The sequence below is a fragment of the Panthera leo genome, chromosome A1 (genome assembly GCF_018350215.1).
Source record: "Panthera leo isolate Ple1 chromosome A1, P.leo_Ple1_pat1.1, whole genome shotgun sequence".
NCBI lineage: Eukaryota > Metazoa > Chordata > Mammalia > Carnivora > Felidae > Panthera > Panthera leo.
Window position 1 is genome coordinate 121118379 of NC_056679.1, and position 19949 is coordinate 121138327.

The 19949-nt window shown below is 40.4% G+C and overlaps 1 protein-coding gene across 5 annotated transcripts in view; it reads right to left on the minus strand.

Moving 5' to 3' along the window:
* Positions 1 to 10735: 10735 nt before the first annotated feature.
* PRELID2 (PRELI domain containing 2) overlaps positions 10736 to 19949 on the minus strand; it is a 65662-nt gene continuing 56448 nt past the window's right edge. For all 5 annotated transcript variants that reach the window (XM_042938354.1, XM_042938373.1, XM_042938385.1 and 2 more), the window contains 2 exons: positions 16505 to 16574; positions 10736 to 12702 (listed from right to left, as the gene is read on the minus strand). In XM_042938354.1, the coding sequence (XP_042794288.1) occupies positions 16515 to 16574 (60 nt within the window). In that variant the 3' untranslated portion in view covers positions 10736 to 12702; positions 16505 to 16514. The remainder of the gene's footprint in view (positions 12703 to 16504; positions 16575 to 19949) is intronic.

The window sequence follows — 19949 nt, forward strand, 5'->3', positions numbered from 1 at the left end:
TCAGTAGAAACTACTTGAGGGGTCTGGACTTCTACCTCCACCTGGCAGGAAGAAGTTACTTCCCTCCTTCTCTACGAAAGTGGTATCAGGGGAGACCTAGTGGAGAGTTTGGATATTCATCAATACCATGGTATCACTGGATACCAGATGGGTAGTGGTGATGAGGTACTCCTACCCCTCTTAGCCAGGGAGATACCAGTGGGGACTAGTGGAGAGTGAGAATCCCCAAACCCACCAAACTGTAACAGGGAAGGTCTCTCCATCCTCAGATGTCAATGTAGAATTTTTACCCTTATGTGGCAATTAATAAGGCAGTACCCACCCTTTCCCCTACTGGACTAGCATCACAATAAGCCAGTTAAAGGACACTGTCTAAACAAGATCCAGCATCTCATAATACCCCAAATGCTCAGACTTCAATAAAAAAATAATTCATCATATCACAAACCAGAAAGATCTCAAAACAAAAGCAAAAGATAATCAAGATACCAACACCAAGATGAAAGAGACATTAAAATGACCTGGAAAATGTTTTTAAGCAATCATAAAAGTGTTTCATTGAACAACTACAAACATGTTTGACACAAATAACAAAATAGTCTAAGAAAGTAAGACTAGACAGAAGACCAGTTAGAAATTTCAGAACTGTGAAACGTAATAATCAAAGTAAAAAACGCCAAGAATGAGCTCAAAAGGATAATGGAGGGGATCAAAAAAAAATGTAAACTGAAAGAGTAACAGAAATTACTCAATGTGAACAACAGAGAAAAAATAGAATGAAGAAATAAAAATAAACAGATTCAGGGACTTATGTGACAATAACAAAACATCTAACATTCATGTCATTACGGTTTCAGAGGAGAAGAGAAAGAGGCTGGGAAGTACTAAAAAGAGTACTGAAATGACTGAAAACTTTCCAAATTTGGCAAAAGACATAAATTGACAGGTTGAAGAAGTTGAGCAAATACCCAACAGGTTAAACCCAAAGAAATCCACATCAAAACACAACATAGCCAAACTTTAGAAAATTAAACACAAAAAGAAAAAAAAATCAGTCAGAGGGAAATGACATCACACTTATTGGGAAAAAAATAGTGGATTTCTCCCATCAGAAGCCATGGAGGCCACAGGAAGTGGCACATTTTTCAAGTGCTAGAAGAAAAGAACATCAACCTATCTATCCTATCTATCCTATGAAAATATCCTTAAGGAATTAAGGGGAAATCAAGACACTTTCAGCTAATTAAAACCTAAAAAACTTAGTTTCCAGAAATTCTATCCTTAAAAAGAAAATGGCTACAATATGTTCTCTAAAGAGAAAAACAATGATAAAAGAAGAAATTTCAGAATAATGGGAAGGAAAAAAGAACACAATAAACAAAATATGGGCACATACAGTAAACCATTCTTCTCCTATTGGATCTTTTAAACTATGTTTGATGGTTAAGCAAAAAATTAAAACACTGATATGGTTCCAGCTAAATGTAGAAGTAATATTTAAGGCAATTAATTATAAACATGAAGAGGTAGGAATATAAAGGGAGGTAAGGTTTCAACACTTCATTCAACTGGTAAAATGATGACACCAAGAGACTGTGATAAGATGTATATATGCATGTATGAAACCTAGAACAACCACTAAAAAAAGGTATACAAAGAGATTTGCTGAAAAGTACTATATATGAACAAACCATACAAGAATTCTAAAATGTGTTCAAAAAACCCAAAGGAAGAAAAAAAACAGAGATCTAAAAATAAAATGGAAGACGGAAGCCCTAATATATTAATAATTACATTAAATTTAAATAGTCTAAATCATTAATTAAAAGTCAGAGATCAACAGAATGCTTTAAAAAACATGACCAAACTGTATGCAAGAAAACTCACTTCAAATGTAACCATACAGGCAGATTAAAGGAAAAATTTTAAAAGATATATCATACAAATATTAATAAAAAGAAATAGGAATTCCTATTAAAGGAACTCCAGCTAATGGAGACTTCAGGGCAATGAAAATTACCAGGGACAGAGAGGGATATTATATAATGATAAAAGGGTTAAACCAAAAAGAAGATATCTTAAACCTAAATGTGCATGTACTTAACAGAAGAGCTGAAAAGTATACGAAGAAACAATCAAAAGAAATAAAAGAAGAAATAGACAAATCTACAATTGTAGTTGGAGACCTCAACATCCTTCTCTCAACAATTTATAACACAAGACAGAACATCAGATAGTACACAGAAGAATTTGACACCACCATCAATCAATAGGATCCAATCAACATTTATAAAATGCTACACCCAACAGTAGAAGATCCACTCTTTTTCAAGTGCCCATGAAACATATACCAAGATAGAACACATATCCTGGGCCAGAAAACAAACCTCACCATGAAATTATACAGGTGTATTCTCCAACCAGAGTGAAATCAAACTGAAATCAATAGCAGAAAGACAGCTGGAAAATCTCCAAACAATTGGAAATTAAACAACAAGCTTCTAAATAATCCATGGATCAAAGAGAAAGTTTCAAGGGATATTTTAAAAATACACTGGGCACCTAGGTGGCTCAGTTGGTTGAGTGTCTGACTCTTGATTTCAGGTCAGGTCATGATCCCAGGGTCATGGGATAGAGCTCTGTGTCAGGCTCCGTGCTGAGCATGGAACCTGCTTGAGATTCTCTCTCTCTCCCCCTCTGCCACTCTCCCCTGCTCATACATCCTGTCTCTCTCTCTCTCTCTCTCTCTCTCTCTCTCTATATATATATATATATATATATATATATATACACACACATAATAAAATTAATTTTAAAAATAAATTTTAAAATATTACATGGAATAAAATCCAATTTTGTGAGACACAGTTAAAGCGGTGCTAGGAGGGAAATTTATAGCACTAAATATATACATTAGAAAAATGAAAAAGTCTCAAAACAATAATCTAAGCTCCCATTTGAAGACCTAGAAAAAGAAGAGAAAAAAAAAAACCCAAGCAAATGAAAACAAAAATAATAAAAAGCAGAAATCCACAAAACACACCAGAAAAGCAATAGAGCAAATCAATGAAATGAAGAGCTAATTCTCTCAAAATATGAATAAAACTAACACCTAGCAACTGACAAAAAAGAAAAGACACAAATTACCAATATCAGGAATAAAACAGCATGTCATTAAAGACCAAGGAGACCATCAAAAGGTTAATATGAAAATACTATGAACAGCCCTACACATGTAAATTTGACAATTTGGATAAAATGGACCAATTCCTCAAAAACACAAACTACCACCCTCACCCAAAATGAAATAGAGCATTTGATGCTCTCCAACTATTTAAAAATTTTTTAATGTTTATTTATTTTTAAGAGACAGAGAGACGGGGAGGGGCAGAAAGAGAGGGAGACACAGAACCCAAAGCAGGCTCCAGGCTCTGAGCTGTCAGCACAGAGCCTGATGCAGGGCTCGAACCCACAAACTGTGAGATCATGACCTGACCTGAAGTCGGACACTTAACCGACTGAGCCACCCAAGAGCCCCTGATGCACTCAAACTGTGAAAGAAATACTACACCTGTAAATGAAGTAAGTCAGTCAGAATAAGACAAATATCCTATGATTTCACTCATATGTGGAATTTAAGAAACAATACAGATGAACATAGGGCAAGGAAAGAAAAATAAGATAAAAACAGAGAGGGAGGCAAACCGTAAGAGACGCTTAAATACAGAGAACAAACTGAGGGTTGGTGTAGGGAGCTAGGTGGGGAGATGGGCCAGATGGGTGAAGGACATTAAGGAGGGCACTTGTTGGGACAAGTACTGGGTGTCAGACATAAGAGATGAATCACTAAGATCTACTCCTGAAACCAAGACTACACTGTATGTTAACTAACTTAAATTTAAATAACTTAAAAAATCTCCTTCAAACAGAAATCTTAAGGCCTAGATGGTTTCACTAGAGAATTCTACCAAACATTTAAAGAACACCAACTTAACACAATCTCTTCCAGAGACTGCTGAGCATTTACCACATACCAGGCATGGTTCCAACAGTTTTTACATGTCTTGAGCTCACTTAACCCTTTCAACAACCCTAAAAAAATATCCCCATTATTACTCCTTCCCATATGAACAGAACAAAGCTTTGAGAATTTATGGACATGTCTAGGACATAATAGAACCAGGACTCAAATTTAGGTTTCTAGGATGTAATTGAGCATTGAATCAATGCTCAAATTTCTGGTATTTTCAACTTAAGCTATTACCCGAAATATAGTCATATTTCACTTTTGTGAAGGGAAATTCAGATCTGACCAGGACATGTTCTTTCAACAAAGAAGTTGAGGTACAACCATCGTCGATATTCTCAATAGAAATATATATGTATTTTTGTAAATAAAGTAAAGGTTATTCCTGCTGGCAACTGCCATGCAATTTCCATCTAGATGACAGTTAAAACATATCTGAGAGAATACAACCCGAAAAGACATTTATTATTGGAAATGGTAAAAGCTTCACTATAGGAGAACCAGCCGCACCACTATAATTACAAGAATCGAGAATCAAAACACTGCTTCATTAATTTTTTCTTGTGTTTGTTATCTGACCCCATCAAGACTAATTATACCCCTTCTCAAGGATTTTAACGAACACCCTGACTTAAGTAAACACTGTAGACAGACTGGTTAGAAAAGCAGCGTTTATATAGGTGTATCTGAACTGCCTCCATTTAGGGAAAAACGGTATGTCAAAAACATATTGACAAACAACATTTGCCTGACTACTGTTTTCTCTTAACAAAAGAGGAAACATGACCACCTCCCAACAAATGAGAGAAAAATAATTTAAACTTTAATACTTAAAAAGTACTCTTCATACTTATGTACCTCCCCAACAACTAAGAGCTGTATGTTAACTCGGCCCTCTAAATAATCCATGATGCCCCTGATGGCAAGGCTGGCTCAAGTTTACAGTAGATTTACCCCATTTTGTATCACAAGATATTGGCAGGCAAGGGCCATGCTGCTGGGATTCCAGGCCGACTCTAAGGGACATGGGAATTGTGGGAGTCCCAGTGATTGGAGTGGCCTGCATCAGGGCTTCGCCAACGTTTCCAGAGAGGAATGTGACTGTCACTAGCAGAAGACAGCCCTGGAACACTGGGGATGTATTAATTGCAGGCGCTTGTAGCAGGCTGAAGCACGAGTAATTGCTACTCTTCGGTATTTCCATTAGATTCAACCTAATATAACACCTGCTATGTAGTAGGCAGCATACTAAGCAGTGCTCCAAGCAAAAGGACGTTAAGTCTTCTTTTCTACTTAAGGATCCATTCTAATTTTACATTCCACAAAGTTATATGGTTCTATGTTTGTTTTAATATAAAAACAATGTTTCCCACAAATCTTTGAGCAAAAGGAAGGCTCTAAGAGGAGCATTCTGTCCATCTGCCTTGTGGCTTCATACATCCCTCGTAGAGATGGTTAATATTCCCAAGGGTACAAATACCCTGTTTAGAAAATTGCAGGTGACAATCCCGAGGAAGAAGTTTCAGAGGCAGATGGGGGGGGGGGGGAGGGCGGGGAATAAATGCCTGGCTGACACTCTGCTTTTCCCCAATTCTCTGTAAAATCCTTGCCCTATTAAGGCCCAAAAACATCGTTAGCACTTATTTTTTCCAGGAAGAAATGGTTCTCATAGCACTTGACAGAACAATTAACACCTAAGGAAATAGTTATAACGCTAGCTTCTGACTTCACACATAGAAAGAGATGACTCTCCATACTGGAAAAGTTCCAAATGGAAGCTGATGCATTGTTTAATCCGATTTAAAACTGTATTTAAAAATTGGAGCCATCTAGTGCCTCAGATGGGACTCAAGTTTTCCAAAGTCTTTAGATCCAATCACCAAGGTACCAGGAGAAAGTTGCATGAAAATTTTTTTTTCTGTATCTATGAATATGTACTGGGGGTGGGGGGGAAGCAACACATGAATTGAGGCTCTAAACTTCCAAGCCATATTCTCTAATTCTCCAAAATGTCATTTGTGAAAGAAAATATCAGACAACCGAGTTTTCCTCACACTCACCCTGATCTACTCAGTGGCAGATATAACCCTGATAGGCTTTTCCCCTTTTTCTCTCCCTCTCCTTGCCCTATATCCTGTTTCCAGTGACAATGACTAGACGCTAGGGTATTTCATCCATTTAATTCTTTCTGGGTGCTTTCTGGGTCCCCTCCTATCCTGGGGACCAGGGAAAATTTTGTTTTACTTTGCTTTTGATGAGATTAATGACTACATCTTTAAACAAATACAAATAACAGAGGAGCTTCAGCCCAGAAAGTAATTCCCCCTACACCTCTAAAAAAAAATTGGCAATGAGGGAATTTCAATTGTTGGCACAAGTGATGGACTTGTGAATTTAGGGGACCATCTAAACTCAAAATAAGAAAACAAAAGCATACAACTGGACGGTTAGCATTTTCTCCTTCGTCATCGGATCTAAAAGTTCATCCTGGCACCAACACAAAGAAGTAATGATTCCATCAGCAGCCTAACAGATGGCAGGCATGAAACGGCTCTAACCTTCTCCGAGAATGCTGGAGAATAGCTCCACGGAGTTTAATTTAACAGGATGGTGGCTGCTATTTTGTCTCTGCCGCCTCCTGCACAGCACGCCTGTCCATAGCTTGGAGAGCTACATCTTAAGGTCCGGAAGTGCAGTCACTCAGGTTAACCCTTTGAAGACAAGCAAGGGTCTGGAGTTATTATGGGATCCTTTCTCCGCATTGGATTCTGTTCCAACAAATGCAATTCAAACTTTTGGTCACAACAAAGCAAACTACACATAGCAGAGTATTTTAGGTTCACTTTTCCCCTACTAGCATTTAAGAGACATTGGGGCTCTTTTTTCTTGGACAGTAAAGTAGTTTTCTGAAGTCCTAGAGGCAAATCACTAGAAGGGAGAGGTCTCATATTACCATCCCTCCTCCTGCTAGCTTCTTAAGGGCTCCCACTCAGGGAAAAACAGACATTAGTTCTGACGATGGTAGGAATTTCCATCCATGGCTTCAGGATCAGCTGGGGAGCTTTACACAATCCTGATGCCAGGGCTACAGTCTTGAAACTCTGGGGCTGAGACCCAAGCATCAGTATGTCTTAAAGCTACCCAGAGGGTTCTGATTGGCAGTCAAGGTGTGTAAGAAATACTGCATGTAAAAATTTAACTATCACATTTTAAATTTCTATAAATTGTTCCACTCGGTTAATATAATTTCTATTCCAAGCCCCCATCACATTGGGTTTGTCATTCTTAGGATTCCACCTCTCTACCTGCCTCAGTCTGTCTAATGATTGCGTGAAGGTTTTGGGGTTTGCAGGCCCCACCCAGATATCAGGAAAACACTACGCTGATCCTGCAGCCCTGAATTCAGAAATGTGCTTGGGTCAGGCTGTAATAGTCAGAACATTCTGAAGGTAAAAGATATTTATGCCTGAATATCCTCTATCCAGCAATCATTATGAAATGTGAAGTTTCTATGTGGCTCAGATGAGGAGACGGGCTCATGCAGGGCAGCTCCGCCCTTCTCTTTGTAAGGCTGCTCCTACAGAAAACTGGTTATCTTCCAAAAAATATCTTCATTTCTTATGATGTGCCCCTCACTAATTCACATAGGATCATCCACAACCATGCAATATGCTGGTGAGGCTTCAGGGCCACCAAGCTAAACATTTATGTGCTGATCTCCGCACTGCGTGCCCTGGGCTGATTTTGTGTGTGTGTGTGTGTGTGTGTGTGCGTGTGTATGTGTGTATCCTTTAAATAAGCAATCATTGTTTGATTTACTCAGCAGGTACGTGTGTCCAGTCTTACCATCATTACCCACTGCTGCCATATGTCTCTATAATGAAGATGCAAGCCTCCTAGAAACCCCTCGATTGAGTCAGAACAAGATAAATCCTGCTTTTTTCTTGAACATAATAATAGGTGTTCAATAAATGCTGGTTGAACTAAGGAGTCTACTCCTTAAGGCACCCAGGCTCTAATAAAAGAAAGACATCAATAGAGCTTGGACAAAGCATTTTAGAAACAAGGCACAGAAAGCCACTCAAATACACCCAGGTAAAAAGCAGACAAGTGAAAGGATCTCATGGAAACAAAGTACAGAAAAGAGAGCTGAGCCTCACAAGTTGACAAGGAGCTGCTGTGCCCCCTCCCTCTGGGGGATCACGTGACCTCATGTTGCTGTTTGTGCTTCAGTTCTCCTGTCAACCCCGGACCTTGGCTCCATTAGCCCAAAGCCTGCTGAGATCACCCAATAAAAGTGGCCTCTGTTTATTGCTGGGAGAAAGTTTAATGGCTCACCTTGGGGGAAGCGGGGAGCTGACATCATACGATTGGTATAACAGCCTCATCTGGGGCTGTTGCAAAGGACTAGGATCATCACTACCAATGATACACACGAGCTCTGCTGAGTCAAGTGACACCCCCCCCCCCAAGAAAGTAAAATTCATGCATAAGTATGAGTCATAACAAACTTTATTTCAGAATGTCTACAGGACTGAATTTCAGAGCTATACTACTCATTTATAGCTCTAAATCACAATAACACTGAATCAAAAATACTTCATACCTCACAAAAAAGGGGCCTGAGAAATGTTCATTTGAATTTAACTTATGTTTCACATTATACAACTGTACATATAAAAACACTTACACAATTGACGGAGACAATGACTTCTAGATCAAAAGAAAGCATGTGTGGCAACATCTCACTTACCTTGAGGTCAAAGATTTGACAACTGAAGTTGAGAATCAGGAAGTTACAGTAAAATAACATCACCAAGTCAAGGCAGCATGTCCTCAGAAAAAAGTCTCTCAGAGCCTCGTTTAGGTTCTGTTTACTGTTACTGGACATAGAGTATGCAATGATATAATTTCCCAGCCCCATAAAGAAGGAGATGAGGGTTCCTAGAGGCAGGTGAGAGTAATGGCAGAGAGAAAGGTAACAGGTAACAGTGAGTGAAAACACACCCTGCAAAAACCACTGCAGATCTCAAAGAGCAGAGTCATTCACGGTAGGGGCTTTAACAAACCCAAATAGGACCTGAAAGAGTGAAAAACATAAGTGATGACCTTAATTTTTTTCATTATTTTTAGTAGATTGTTTGCAAAAGCAGGGAAATATATACTAAATTAAGTGTTACAGTGTAAATGATTAAAATACAAAAAAAGACGTGCAACTTAAAAGAATAACCTCGATTTGTCTATACCATGCACCCTACAATGTCTGACAAAAAGAACATTACTACATATACACTGCTTATAAAATACACAAAGCAATTTATATAAAAAGAATAGAGCACCTTTTTTTTATCCACATACGACTGAAACCATAAAAGACCCTTCATGGTAAAAGCACCTTAATCACATAAGGATAGCTAAAGTCAGTCCATCTCAGCATAAGAACTTTATGTTTTGTCCTGAATGGTCAACTGTATTGATCAGTGGGACCAAATGATTGCAAAACCTTTTTGCATGATAGGAGACACGGAGGGCAAAAACGCTGTCCCGAAATCAGTGTTTCTCAAAATATGGTCTGTGGAACATCGCAGCTGAATCTCCTGGTGAACTTGCTTTAAAAGGCAGATCCCCTAGGTCCCAAATGAGATCTCATGAATCAGAATCTTTGGCGGAAGGCCTGGGAACCTGCATTTAGCATACCTCCCCCGAGGATTTCTGATTCAAGGAGAAGTGTGGGAATCACTGGACAAAATCATTGCCTCGAGATTTAGGCCCAGCCACACCAGGTCAGGAGGAGACTGGCCTGGTCTGTGAATTAACCCCTTCCGACATGTTCCTAATATGCCCAGGAAGGCAGTACTCCTGATTTTGACATTTCTAAATGTTTTCTCACAGGAAAAGGATTCTGACATATTATAAAAATAAACTCTAACAAGCTCTAATTAATGTTAAAAAGAGCATAATAATTCTAACACATATATGTGAAGCTTGAAGTAATGGATGCCTGCAGAAGGCTTAAAAAAAAAAAATATTGAGAGAGGATAAGTGTCTGAAGCAACTCCAGAGGATTTCTTGGGAATGGGAGGAAAATACATATCAAAGCAGTCTTGGAGAAGAGACAGAATGTAGCTTCCATCCAGAGTGGGGAAATGCAAATCAATTAAAAACTGACTGGGATGTTTAGGCTGGGCCTTGACACTCTTGAGGCAGAGGCCGGAAACTACTGGAAAACATGTTTGGTTTGGCCAGCACAATGTTTTAAACAATTCTGAATTACTGCCAGCATGTAAAAATTTGGAGAATTCTTTTCTTTAAAAAAAAGTCTGTCTTTTCCTATAAAACAGGAAATTAGAGTTAACTAGAAAAAACAGCCACATGGCAACAGTGTGTGAGAGCTGGGCAGCAGCTGTCCACCTTTAAACAGACATGTGTCCCCAGGGTCTCCCAAGGCGCCACCAGCCTGCCTGACTCATCAGATCACCTGCCAGGTCCCCAAAGCCATTTGCACTGGCCACCCTGGTTTTAAGGAATTAGCAAAAATTCGTCCTCTTTCTGCTTCACTCTTTCAATTTCTTTTTTAAGTTTATTTACTTATTTTGAGAGAGTGCAGGGAGGGGCAGAGAGAGAGAGAGAGAGAGAGATTGAATCCCAAGCAGGCTCTGCACTGTTAGTGTGGAGCCCGATGCGGGGCTCAAACTCATGAACCATCACCTGAGCTGAAACCAAAAGTCAGACACTTAATTGACTGAGCTACCCATGCACCCAACTCTTTGTATTTCCAACAAAAATTCTTGCTACAAATATCCTTTCCTACCTCAGAGGTGTTAAGAAAGAAATCAGATAATGTCTGAAAATCACCAAGAATTCAGTCTAGTGTTCGCATCCCTAGTTACCAATGGGAACCACCTACGGAGCTTTAAAAAGTATGGATGGATGCCTGGGTTCCACCCAGAATCTCCAAGATTCTGATGTATTTATTGCTCTAGGATGTACCCTCATCAGCAAAAGCGCACAACGTTCCCTAGGTGATTCTAATGAACACCAAAAGCTGAGAACTCCTGCTTCAGAGGATGTAGGCTGTTGGGTAGGATGCATTAAGTTTATTTCAGTGTCATACGGATTTCTAACCTCTCACCTCTGTGATCATTTATATCGCCTCTTATTTTTCGAAATGGACTATTATTCCAAAAGCCTACCAAATGCCGCTGACAAACTGGAAAAAGAAGTCAAAGTTTTGTTCTGGTTTCTACCATTCATTTTCTCTCCAACACACCTGAAGAATGAGACACTAAGAAAATGAGGAGAGATTATCCTAAGAGACAGAACTCGAGCAGCACAAACAGCTCAAATACAGTAAGAAGAAGCTCACAGTGGCAGGCTTGTATAAAAAATAAAATTGCTTTGATATTCATCACTGCACTAAGTGGAAGAATTTTCAAATATTAAAAAAAAAAGAACAATTTCCCCAAGACTTTCCAGTAATGGCCCAATTTTTATCTTAAGCAGATGAATTCCAAATTACTGCCTCTCTTCAAGCTTCCTATTAGGTAGTGTGCACTTATATTTTGGCTTCCAATCACGGTAAATGCAAACTACTGTCACCTAATTTTCAAACAGTAATACTACCTCATGTTACATTTGAAAAGTACATTTTCAAAATGGTTTCACATAGTAATGGCATCTAGGTACTAGACTTCTACGATGCAACAGGCAGCATACTAGGCACTCTATATACACAATCCCAAATCGATCCAACCACCTCACAAAGTTAATTCTATAACCTCGTTGTGCAATGAAAAAGAAGGAGCTTTGGAAAAATTGAAAATTATGTAGATGATCAATCATTGAGCTAGTGGGTGGTAACACTTATTCTGTCAAATTCCCAAACCTGTGCTTTTCATACTAAACTCCCTTCCTTGTCTAGTCATCACTACACAGAACACCTGTGCCCAGGTAGCCCCACTTGCCAGCGAAACACAGAGAGGTTCATGCTGCGCTCCATATCACATAATGCCAAAGTCATCCCCTGCCTTCCCGCTCTCCAACCATGTTCTTTCAGGAGACCAAATCATACTGTGGACAGGTTACATTATAAAAGCCATACTGGTGACAGTTAAGTAGTACTTATGGGTAGACATTAAATGCTCTCAATTTCTGAGAACCAAACATTACTCTAAGTGTAGCTTAGCTTCAACACTGGCCTGGTATATTCCTTTCTGTTATAGGACACTCATGCATCAGGCATCAGGTTTAACTCCTTTATCCGTCCCAGAATCTTCTCATGAATCCCATGAGCAATGAGGCTGATAACATATGGGCACCAGCACCACTCGCCAGGCCTCCAGCCTGTCCTTGGCTTCCCTGACACTGTCACCAGGCAGTCAGCAGGACATCCTGAAGAAGGGCAGACGTCACCTTCTATGGTTTTTTTTTTCCCTTTATTTGTAAATCATAAAGAGACTGTGCCATAAAAACCCAGCTAGCAGGTCTCATGTCCATGAGTGCCACTATCTGAGGCAGGCTCCCAGGGGAGTGTATCATTTCATGTCCTGGAAGGAGGGTCTCCTCTTCTTGAAGCTGCCAACAGTGTATCCTTAAAGTTGGATTTCAAAAACTGCATCAGTGATGTGTTGGGGCCAAGAAGTGATTCTTGAGCAAATTAGGACAACACAGGTCCCCTGCAAGAGAAAGCAAGTTGGCTTTATCACCTAATAAACAGGTCTCCCCAATCAATACTTATTTGCCTCTTTTCTAAAGCAACTCTTAAGGGTCACTTGAATTCCATCACTGTGGATAATTCTGGAAGAAACTGCATTTCTGCCTCCTAATGATCTTTGAACAAAGCCAGCACCTTATTTTATAAAGTCCAGCTACCCAGAGGAGCTGGTTCAAAGGGGAGTTAAGATATAGCTAAAACAGAGGTCTTAATCTTTCCAGTGTGAAGGAACTCTGCTATGTGATCAAACCTCACCGAGCCGTGTCTCCCCAGCGGCAAGAACAAACAGATGTCAGGGCTATTTGTTTTATTCAAAAATGACAGAAAATCAAAAATCTATCAAACGGATGTGTCAGCAGCAACTCTACAAGCATATTGGTTACTGAGATGTATGTGCCTCCATTTTGGTTCATGATAAAATCACCTTCTAAGCTTTCTAATTTTCAAATGCCCACGTGGATACACGGCCAGAGAGTTCTGGGGAGTGTCTTTAGGACTGGGCACCATATCCAAGGTGGCCACATTCTATGTGAATTTAAATCATGCAAATTTGAAATGTGGTAGGATATAAAAATAATAAATAATATCTACCTATGCGCATTCATGCAAACCCCGTGGAATGTTGTTGTTGTTGTTTTTAAGAACTGCAAAATTCCCCAACTGGCAAAGTGAGTACACTGACTGTACCCAGCACCTACACCACTGCCACATCACAGTGCTGCTACCTTATCTGCTACACAAAATGCTTACATTTCTACTCCATTATGCACGTGCACTGGAACTTCATGAGCAATTTTAATGATCACTGCTACTGATATTTTAACTTCACTGTTGTGATCATTTCAGTGCTTTTTTATGCCTTAAAATAAAATCAGCCGAGTGGTGATGTTAAAGCTAATACAGACAAAATAAACTATTAACTTTGGAATATAGGTAAGATGTGATCAAATGCAATGTAAAAAAGGCTAAACAACCACTACCAGGTTCCCTGGTCTTAATTTAGGAGAGGGCACGCTCACAACCTACAGGACAGAAAGCTTTTTCTTAAAGGACAATAAATATTTTAAGTTTTGCTGGAGAAGAGCTCTCTGTCACAGCTATTCACTCTGCCATTGCAGCCATAACAAAGCCAGGGACATAGCTGTGTGCCAATAAAACTTTATTTACAAAAGCAGAGAGCAGGTTGGGTTTGGCCTGAGGGCAACAACTGACTGACCCTTCTTCTACAGCCTTAGCCCTGATACCTGCCCCCCTTCCGTTTAATGTGGCATTTTATTGCTCAAAAAAACAGTAGTTCCCCCAACCCACAACCATTCTCCCATTTTCCATAGAGCCACTTTTGAAAACAGAAGAAGTCCCATTAAAACAGGCACATTTCAAGCTTGCCAAAACTTTGTAATAGTCAAGAAAAAAAGGGAAGCAACAAACTGGCAAAAACACAGCAGCACCACAAAGCCATAAAGTGTTGTATATTACGATTTTTGTGATGCTTACGTAACTACACCTATTTGTCAAAACTCACCAAAATGTACACTTGGGATTGGTCAATTTAATTGTACATGCATAATACTTCAATGAAGTGGACATTGAAAAAAAAAAAAAAGCTTTAAAGCCTCAGCCACAAGCTCTAATTTGCAGTAACTGTAAATTCATGTGGTAAAAGTATATTCCCCTTACTTTTCCATTTACCGCCCTGAGACACCCGGTCATGAATTACAACAGTCTGAATTAGGTAAATCCTTCAAACACTCTGTTGCATTAAATGCCCTGAATGCAACTGTCCTTCACAGACACTTCACTTAAAAGAGAAGAGCGAGTTGTTACTAGAAACAATAAAGAGCCCTGATCAGCTTTCAACCACAGTAAAAACAAAACAAGCAAACCCACAAGAACATGCGTATTTGTGACAACAAGTAAGGCTTGTTTAATCTGCTCATTTCACTAACAGCATTTTAAATCAAAAACACAAGTTGGTGTGAGTCTCATCTCTGTTCTTTTCAGTTGTCTTTACACCACTGTGGAGCTTGTCCACATTTAAGCAGGGGGAAAAAAAAGCAGTTAAACAAGCACCGAGACCCTAAAATCGGGGAAAAACCACACAAGAAGATCATTCCTCTGATTAATCTAAAGTCAATAGACTGCATGACAACAATTTCAAAACCCCAGCTATTAGCTTCCTCGGTGCCCTTATATTTAATCTGTCTTCATTCAGAGATGAGACCTCATTTAGAGCAATCGTTCTCAAAGTGTGGTCCCTGGACCAAGAACAGCAGCATCACCTGGAAACCTGTTAGAAACACAAATCTTAGGACCCGACCCCAGACCTACTTACACAGAAACTGAGAGTGGGGCCCACCGATCTACGCTTAACAAATCCTCCAGAGGATTCTGAGGTTCAGTGATGTTCCAAAATCATTAACCTGAAGTTTGGAAACCAGCGTATAGTTGTAAGTGGAGTCCCCTCCCAGTCTTTCATTTCACTTGGAGCTGACTTTAGATCCCACCCTCCAGGATAAGAAGGGATCTGCGCCCAGGTGCTTTGTGAGCCTCACAAAAATGCTTCATAAAAATGTTCTCAAAGAGCAGAGTGGATTTAGGAACAGACCATATTTAGATCCCATTTCAACATTTTTTGAGCACCTGCCATGTGCCATGCTTGTGCTAAATGGAATTATCTTATTTAGCCTCCCCAGTAATGAATAAATCTATTCATAGATCTGCCAGCATGCACTCAGTGCTGAAGTACTTGTACATAAATGTTCATTTTGTTTTTTCTTTGGTTAATTGTTCTCAAACTTTATTCTAGATCACAATTAGAGTCCAAGGTTGCTTATACAAAACTATGTGTCCTACAATTTTAAGCCAACATAAGGGAAATTTGAGGTAATGATGAATTACCCAAGAGAGCGTTTGCTTTTACTCAATGGCTTTACCTTCTCTCACATGTTAAAAATTTAAGTCCAATAAATTTGGGAAGATGCAAATCCATTACACTCATTTATTTTAGGCTTTGGTTCTCTCTTAAATAACTCTGGTCTGTCCTTTCCACTATGGACACCCTTCTTCATGCAGACAATAAAAACTTAAGAAAAAAAAATTAAGCAAGTCTAAACTCCCCCTGCCACCTGTGAACCCTACAGCATTTGTCTTACACTAGAGACGGTATGAGCTCTAGCACTAGCGCTTTTTCCCATCCTCTGCCCATGGCCAACATTGCTAATCACTCAGGCACCCTTACCCAGAGCCTGATATTATGCTCAAAATGTCAGAATCCTTCTCGATAGCATTTCAGGCAGCCACTGCCAACCAGAGGAAGTATATACATGACTAACAAAATACATTTATTTCACTGGCCAATCAAAACATGCCCCTTCCTTGTCTTCCTTCCTACTTCAAAGACAGCTTTAACCCTCTCCTTTCATTGTCCCCAGAACAATAAAATTAAGGTTCAGTTAATCCTGCACCAAAATCTACAAATCTATGGCACCTTGCAGATCGTAATCACGCTGGATTGTGCTGAGCGGTTTCAACAATTTGAATGCCGTTGTAACCCAGCACGAGGTACAAAACTGCTCTGAAAATCAAAGAACTAAGTAAATGAAGGTACTGAACAGAAAATGAAACACCTGTGAGACAGGATCCTCTGCATATAACTGGGAAATGTACAGCATGAACAGCCCAGGGAGGCTGACACATAATACAGGGCTCAAGAGCCTGAAAACATGGCTGGAGGAAAGAATTCTGATTTTGTTTTTGGTACTCACTGCGGATTCTTTATTCAGCTAAGGGGGCACCGCACTGTTCCTTTAGCAGCATCTCCATTATTCTAATTCCCTAGAGAGAGAAGAAAGCAAAATCAAAATGCAACAAGCACTGTTACATTTATCACAGCCCTTTCCCTCCAAGGAATCCAAGTCATGGCCATATACTCATTCCAGAAAAGTAGGCTCATGGTCATACCTTACATTTTTATAGTATGTTTCTCACCAAGTTCACATACATTTTCTCTACATGTGCTCAGAACTACTCAAGGGAAGTGGGCACAGGAGAGTTTAGAATCTCCATTTTAAACATAAGAAAGCAGTCCAAGAGAACACAAGTAAATTCTCAAAACACAGGTCCAGCTGCTAAGTGACATTGCCAGAACTGAAATAATAATGGTAATAATTAGTGTTTATTGAGCATTTATAAATGTGCTATGCTGGCTGCTCAGGTTTTCACGAGCACCATCCTGGGCAGTGGCACCATGGACACCCTTCCAGCCTCTCGGCTCCCCTTCCGCACCCGCCAGCACTGTAGGCTGCTAAGGGCACAGAGCCCTCAGCCAAAGGGAGCTGCCTAAACTCAGGTCACGTCCCCTCTCCAGGAGCAACCCACATACAACGACTGGTGAACATAGGGGTCTAAAGGCCCAGCTCTCTTCCCTTAACTCCAGAAACCAGTGAAGGGCACTCCATGTCTAGAAGTCCCCATGGGATCAGCTGAGACCTTCACTGCAACATTACCACGGTTCACATTCACCTCCTGCAGAATTCTGTCTCCCCTATTCCCCTGGTAGAGTTGTTTCTGAAGGCCCTGTCCAGTAACCCTCTGCACAAAAGTCTCTGTCTCGGAGTCTGTGTCTGGAGAGCTGGCCTCGGATGCCTTATTTAATACACACAAAACCCCAGAACAAGTACAATTCTTACTTCCATTTTACAGATGAAGAAGCAGTAACTCCAAGAGGTTTAAGCAATTTTCCCAAAGTCATACATCTGTTGAGCAATAAAGCAGGGCAAGAACACAGGCACTCTATTCGGGCTTCAGAGGCTCCCCTGACACTTCCCACGTGCTCACTCTGTGACTGCACATGCCGACCTGTCACCCACCAGCCAGTCAAAATCTACTCTGGAGGAAAGAGGAAAGCACATATTCCCTCCTTTCTCCTTCAAGACCAAGTTGTGCAGACGAGAGGATAAATCTTCAGATAGAAAGACAGGGTGATGGTGTAATTATGAACGAAGTTTTTAAGGAAGTCAGAGCTGGACCTGGTGGAATGGAAGTCACTGTTCTCAGGGATTGGAAAGGAGCTTACAGGGAACACTAATGACCCAAGCTAACCTAAAACACAGGTCCCCAGGGGCGCCTGGGTGGCTCAGTCAGTTAAAGGTCCAACTTCGGCTCAGGTCATGATATCGCGGTCCGTGAGTTCGAGCCCCGCGTCGGGCTCTGTGCTGACTGCTCAGAGCCTGGAGCCTGTTTCAGATTCTGTGTCTCCCTCTCTCTCTCTCTGACCCTCCCCCCCCCCCTTTCATGCTCTGTCTCTTTCTGTCTCAAAAATAAATAAACGTTAATAAATAAATAAATAAATAAATAAATAAATAAATAAATAAATAAAACACAGGTCCCCAGGCCCCTCACAGAAGACTCTGACTTAATAGGACTCAAGCAGGCCCCAGAGTTCTATACTTTTAACAAGCACCCAGGTGATTCTCATGATCAGGCAGGTCCCGAAAAACACTGAGTGAGCCACAAGAGAAAGACAGGGGCTTCCTACCAGGGATTTATTCTGCACCACAGCAAGAAGGGAGCCTCTAGAGAAGACCATAAAATATACTGAGTACCAAAGTACACAAAACAAAATGTAACGTTTCCTTGAGGTTTCAGATGGTCCTTTATATTGTGGCTAGCCATCGCCACAAACACTGCCACTGTCCTGCAAGAAAAAAGCACCAAAGGATGCAGATTGAATGCTGAGGAGCACGGAGAGGGGTGAACTAAAGCAGCAAGCTCCAAGACCAGGAGCACTGCTATCAGGGTGGAGAGAGGCGGGTCCTGGTCACAGTCCTGCCGGGAATTCTTCTGGGTACCTCAGGTATATCACTTTTACCAAGGAGTAACTGAGATCGGACAGCTCAGGGGACAGCAAGGCCGAACAGGGACTGAACAGGAACTGGTAGAGAAACTCACAGAGGCACATACAGATTCCCAAGCCCTGCTGAGACCCACACAATCAGAATGTCCAGCTGTGGTTCTGAAGCACAACTGATTCATCTACTAGAACTTGTAAATGGCAGCCTGACATCACCTCCAAGATCCCTTCCAACTCTGCCAGTCTGGGGATGGATGGAATAGTCCTCCTTAATCATTTTGGAAGACACAGTACACCCTGCAGTCCCGCAAAGAATTAGAGAAGAAATGAAGGAGCGGGTGGGGAGGGAGGGGGGGAATGAAACCACCAGTGGAATAAAATGTAATTGAATTCTTACCCTAAGATCTGAATTGCACTCATTCTACTCTCATTCAATCATCAACAGATTCACTCAACAAATATTACGCACCTACTGTGTACACCACAGATTAAATAGTGAACCAACAAGACAAAACCCCTGTATGGAGCATACAGTCTAGTAGATCTTACTTCCCTTATTTCCCTTTGTTTGTTTCAACAAAACCCTAAACAATAATTAAATGCCTTCCCTCCATTTTCAGGAAGAATAAAAACGGCCACAATAATTCCGTTTCAACCTTCTTTTTGCAGAGTGGGCCCATATATCTGGTGGTGTGTTTTTAAAACCAGAAAAGCACAGTCCCTCCTTCGGAAGTGAGCGCTGGTGAACTCTCCCCATCCGTCTAAATTAAGAACGCCACCACTTACTGAGCTGAACACTAATTGACATAAGTGAAGACTTTGAGGTTTGCCTTGGGAATTGTAAGACGTTATTTATTGAATCAATTATGTTCACAATGTGACAGTTGATTTTTCTTTCCCTTTTTTCCCCTCTCTCATACCACTTTAGTCTTTTTAAGCAGAACAGTTAGAAATAGAAGGTGGAGAACAGGGGCAGAGAGAGAGACCTATAAAGTGAATTAAAAAAAAAAAAAAAACCTAACAGGGAGGCCGAACCATTATTTAGTACCTCTCTTTAGTAAGGAGGTACCAAATAAAAGCCCAATCGATAAGAGCCCTTTCAAATAAAGTTCCAATGCTTAAAACTCAACCCCTAGGAGATCAGGCTTAAAGAGGCTAAATTTACCCCACTTACCACACAATGATGCCTGAAATGCAGAACAAACATTAAGTGAATCCACCTTTATAGAGATGGCTTAAAAGCTTTTTGGACTGACAAACCATAAACCAGCATGATTTTATTATTCCTTTCCCCTCTGAGATTTTTTTTTCTATTACAAGGCTATCTTTTGCTATTTGCCAATGTACAGATGAGTGAG